Here is a 5,552-nt window from a genome sequence, read left to right on the forward strand (position 1 = left end):
GTTGGAAGAAACAGAACCAAGATGAGTAACGGAGGAGGAGATTGGTCCATCTTCATTCCATCCGATCACATGCATAGTAAGCGGCGCGAAGAAGCAGACGATGATGATGATGAAGAAGAAGAAGAAGAAGAAGAAGAAGAAGAGGTAAAGAAGCAGATCAAATGTGATGATTCCGACGGCGTTAATGAGAAGAACGTCGTCCATGCTTACAAACGAAGAAATCCTGGTCCTGGTCCTGGTCCTGGTCCTGGTCCAGACGCTGGCCATGAGCGAGAAATGGTAGTGATGATGACGACGACGAAGACGAAGAAGAAGAACAGACAAGAAGACGAAGAAGAGAAACCTCTCCTTTCCAATCCTACCTCTGCTCCTTATGTTATCAGATATGAAGAAGAAAACACTCTGAATCAACTTTCTGTTCTGAATCATCAGGATTCATCAAATAAGAAGGATCGCACCGGCAGCAATAAAAATGCTGCTATAATCTCGCCTGGCCATGGTCATCATGAGAGGGCCTTTGATCCTCCATTGGATTCTTTCAAGGACTTGCCTGCTCCGGTGATTGGGAGCCCACCCAAGAAGGAGAGGTTGCAATCGCTCGATGTTTTCCGCGGATTGACTGTCGTGGTAAAAGTCCCATATTTCTCCTTCACACACATATTGCATTTTCATTCACTTCACCATAACATGTCTAGTTGTTACAATTAGATGTATACATTCTAAAATCTGTTCTTCATCCTCCTACTTCATATGCATTCATCTGAATGCATCGAGCACCTAATAGTTCACCAATCATGCATCAAGCATGTAATGGTTTACTACACATACACTACACATGCAGATGCGCATGCAAATACGCATATGAATGTGTGTGCATATATATATATATATATATATATATATACACATGTAGTATATGTACAGATCTCCTTGGAATAAAATAAGTTGCAATGGAGTGATTAAATTTACAATAAGTTGGATGGATTGGATTGGAGATTGGATTGAATTGACTAAAGCCTTAGAGTCTGCAATGGATTGAATAGAATATGTATTGGGTTGTAATCACTGTCCTCTGCTAGTGTATTTTGATTGAAGAAAAGAGCACCCTAATATTGGAGAAATTGTAAGCAAAACGCGTCCCTTTTTCTGACAATCCATGACAAATAAATACTGAAGAAATCTCGAGGCCAACATTTTTCTATTTGTTTTCAAATCTTTTACATTTTTCAATGACGCATAGGATGAGTTGATGTCTAATACTCATTCCTTCAGCTTTTTGGCATGCAGATTAGCGTAATAGCCTATTTTGTTTATTTAGACATGGACATGAATGTAGTTGTACCTTGTTCATATTATACGTATTAATATTATATTATGCGTGTTAATGTTTTTGCTTATTATTATGCTTGTTCTCTCAGTTATCTACTCATCAAAGAAATATGGATCAGATGAGATGCTAAAAATATACATTTCTTTCTGTTATATGCATATATATATGTGTGTGTGTGTGTTAATCAGGCAATGGTGTTGGTGGATTATGGCGGAGGGCTGTGGGGTGCCCTGGACCATTCGCCCTGGGATGGTGTTGCCTTTGCGGATTTTGTTTTCCCTGCGTTCCTCTTCATGGTTGGCATCTCGCTAGCCTTAGCTTGCAAGGTGAGTCTTAAATAACCGCTCTTGATTGTCTGATATTCATTCTTTCAGCTTTTTGGCACGTCGATTAGCATAATAGCCTGCCTCTCTGTTTATTTAGAAATGGACATTAATGTAGCAACTTGTTCATATTATTGGATTGTCTTCTATTTATTAATGCATTACTTTTTGAAATGTCTTTACCTTTGCCATTCCTTGTTTTGACATAACTCTATTTTTTCCACATTGGTATGTGTGGCACATATCTTATATTATGTATTTACATGAATACACTAGAGGAGATATAATCTTTCATGATGTAATGTACACTGTTTATAAATCTTGCAGTTTGTGGATGATAAGAGATCGGCTCTTGTTATGGTGCTCTTGCGGTTTCTGAAGCTTTTTGGATTGGGCCTGGTACTCCAAGGTTTGAAACTACTTTCGACTGTATAGGTTCCACAATATAATCTCATGGTTTATTTAAGTGAAGAAGGAATTGGATGTAAATTTAGGAGGATATCTACACGGCATAAAAAATCTAGGATTCGGTGTGGATCTGCAGTCACTGCGAATCATGGGTATTCTTCAGGTTTCCTTTCTACCCGTATCTTTTAAGCTGTTTCTCTACTTTTTTCCTTGATCTTGCAGTAAATGGAGTTTTGTTTATCTTATTCAGAGAATTGGAATTGCTTATGTGATCGTGGCCTTATGTGAAGTATGTCGTTCAAGCAAACACATTCCTCAACCTAATGAGAATTTCTTTGGAATCGTCAAGATTTATTATGTACAGTGGTAAGCAAGCAAATCCCAGACTCACACACGTGTATTTATGCATCTAACCATGTATATGGAATATCACATACTCGTGTATTTTTTGAGTTAGTAGTATTCTTCTCATTGGAAATCTCTAACGGTTAGACCTTGAAGTGGTCACTATGATTTCTTGCTTTCCTAATCATCATTTTAACATCCAATTTGTAATGTGACTAATATGGTCAATTTTGTTTTGAATATTTGAAACATGAAGGGTTGCTGCGCTCGTGATTGCAGTAATATATACTGGTCTCCTTTATGGAATTTATGTACCCGACTGGCAATTTGAAGATCCCATGTCTTTGTCGGAGGGGTTGAAGAATATATCCATGGTAACAAAGTATTCAGTCTTGTATTTATATAAACATGGCGTGAAACCACAATATGTATGCTATTCTTGAATGTAGTCCATATCTATTAATATTTACATTATATCTTTAGACCTAATATCCGAGGTATTTGTGAAATGACAAATTGTCAACCTTTACAGGTAAAATGCAATGTTAGGGGGAGCTTAAGCCCAGGATGCAACGCTGTGAGTTTTATCGATCGCTCAGTACTTGGGATCTCACATCTATATCAGCGTCCACCTTATCACCGGGTCAAGGTAAAGACTCTTATTATCAGCTTGTCCCAGAACTTATCGCAAAAGCTAATTGTTCTCCCATTTAAAAACTATACAGTTTTTTTTATATGAAAACAATTCAAAGGTGTCAATTGTTAATTTCATTGTTTTATGTTTATGTAGGAATGTAATGATAACTCCCCATCACCTTCTTGGTGTTCGGCGCCATTCGATCCGGAGGGCCTTCTAAGGTACTTACATTCTATTATTCTTTTGGTTTTCTTTCACAAAATTGCTGTCTTATGATTCAGGACTCTGTGTATAAAGCAAATGTCTCTTAAACTTTACTTTGGATTTATATTTTGATCACAGTACTCTTCCCGCTATTTTGACGTGCTTCATCGGTGCTCACTATGGGCATGTGTTATTGCATGTGAAGGTAATGATCATAAAGCATTCTGCATTTGATAATGTTTTTAATTTGCCCCGTGTATGATTCTTTAGAAAGTCAAAATTTTATTTTCTTATTTTAATCCATAACAATTGCTACTTTTATAGGGTCATAAGAGACAGCTCTTGCAATGGATTGTGTTTGGGGTAGTCGCCACGATGATGGGGCTGGTGTTTGATTCTATAGGCAAGCATTTGTACCTCATTTTTTTCTTGTTCCAAGCTTTCCAAACATTCAATTCTGCCCAAATGAAGAAATGGGACTTGTGCATCATTTTAAAACTAAACAAACATGATCTTGTTTTGGGCACATCCAGGAATACCTTTAAACAAGCAACTCTACAGTTTAAGTTATATGCTGCTTACTGGTGGTGTAGTTGCATTGGCTTTTACGGCAGTTTTTGTGTTGGTATGTGGTAAAAACTATCTAGAGTTTTTTGTGATTATATGCACTTGCCACTCTTTTTCTAGTATTTATGACTTATGAATGAACCAAATTTTTGTGCTTGGAATAATCATTTGTAGGTGGATGTATATAAATGGCGATCATCTATGATTGTGTTTAAATGGATTGGAGCGCATGCGTTAATGGTATATGCCCTGTTTGCATGTGATGTTCTTCCGATCGCGCTTCATGGAATCTATTGGAAATCTCCAGAGAACAATGTGGTATAAATCATACACATACATATATACACACATTTTTAATTTGTTTTGGCCCCACGGAATGCTGTCTTTGTATGCGTTATGTAACTTTCTCTATTGGTTTCATAACTAGATACACATTATACTAAAGGGACTTGGAGTTATTTGAGCTTGGAGAACTAAATTTTAATCCATATCGGATGTTGGTGATTGATGTGGGTGTAAGGAGGCATCCATGTTTGGCGCGCTGCCTACTAAAGGAAATCAAAAGCCAAATCACATGAAATATATGTTGTACCATATATTTCCTAAGTGGTACAACAACTTTAACTAAAGCAAATGATGAACGCCATAGCTTCCAACTTCCACATGTTCGAGGCAAAAATATTATATATATATATATACATATATACAAACACACATACATCTCCTTCTCTGTATATATATATTTATTTATTTATTTAATAGGATCTGCAACAGAAACTCAAGCTTCTGCACATGGGGTCATGAGATGAAGATAAAACTGGATCGGCGAGATGAACCGAGTCAAAGACCTGCTTGTGTACTATTTGATAGATGATTCTTTTTACGAAGAGACTTTGAAAGATGCCACTGCTGAGGTGATGTGTGCGCCTTAATTTGAGAGCGGGTTTGAAGTCATTCACCCCACTTTGCACACCCCTGTAGTAAAGTATATGGTTTCATTCCCTTTTCAAGCTATATAATGAAAAGCTTACTCTAATTCTTTTATTTATTTTTAGACAAATTTTGAATTCCTTAAGCAAACACTTTTTTCATGGGTTTGCAATACTACACAATTCTGTTTCATTTGTAAGATGTATTTCCCTGGTTTATATACTTTAAAATTTTCTAACCTGTAGTTGAGAGAGCGAACGTAATATTTTCTTTTGCTAAACTTGTTTATGCAATTTAGGTTTCATGTCTACTGGAATGATATGAAATGCATAAATGAATCCTGCTGTGTGTTCATGAGAAGAGTACATCTGATTTCTTTGCTAGTGCCCATAACTGTCCCCACAATGTTTCTTCTTGGGGATGGAAAGCTAGATGAAATAATATCTCAATTAGCAAAACCTGAGAAAGAAGCAAACTGCAGATTTTGAACTAACCTTGTTTGTTTGTGCATTGAAAGAGAGACAGGATTTTATTATTGTCCTTCAAGGGTCAAATATGACCTATGTGATTGATACTCACAGTCATGAACATGTTCAAGATAAAACATGCAAAGCTGGTAAGTCTACTGGTTTATGCCCTAATTTCCCTCTTGCATTGAAGAGAATGTGAGCTGAGTCACATAGAAGTAATAGTGCAAACAAATTGTGGGCAAGGGATATGTGTCATTGCATGTATCCATCAGTGTTGCGACTTCCCTTCTAGAGAGGAAGATGATATTGTAGTTTGGTGCAACATATATAATATAATG

General features: G+C 36.7%; 1 protein-coding gene across 2 annotated transcripts; it reads left to right on the forward strand.

Moving 5' to 3' along the window:
• The first annotated feature begins 272 nt into the window (after window positions 1-272).
• On the forward strand, window positions 273-4,902 carry LOC147850602 (heparan-alpha-glucosaminide N-acetyltransferase-like protein (DUF1624)). 2 transcript variants are annotated; one of them, XM_087336412.1, is made up of 13 exons: window positions 293-627; window positions 1,519-1,656; window positions 1,981-2,062; window positions 2,148-2,224; window positions 2,312-2,427; window positions 2,663-2,780; window positions 2,939-3,055; window positions 3,197-3,264; window positions 3,386-3,452; window positions 3,572-3,650; window positions 3,781-3,872; window positions 3,989-4,132; window positions 4,242-4,902. In XM_087336412.1, exons 2-13 carry the CDS (start codon window positions 1,522-1,524, stop codon window positions 4,275-4,277), a joined length of 1,131 nt encoding a protein of 376 aa, XP_087192538.1. In that variant the 5' UTR covers window positions 293-627; window positions 1,519-1,521; the 3' UTR covers window positions 4,278-4,902. The 2 variants fall into 2 exon arrangements, with proteins under 2 accessions (XP_087192539.1, XP_087192538.1); XM_087336413.1 differs by lacking the exon at window positions 4,242-4,902 and having other exon boundaries at window positions 273-627; window positions 3,989-4,138.
• Window positions 4,903-5,552: the final 650 nt, after the last annotated feature.

Source organism: Azolla caroliniana, unplaced genomic scaffold, assembly GCF_043228905.1.
Source record: "Azolla caroliniana isolate FFs.n. ecotype wild unplaced genomic scaffold, voAzoCaro1.0.p SCAF_21, whole genome shotgun sequence".
NCBI lineage: Eukaryota > Viridiplantae > Streptophyta > Polypodiopsida > Salviniales > Salviniaceae > Azolla > Azolla caroliniana.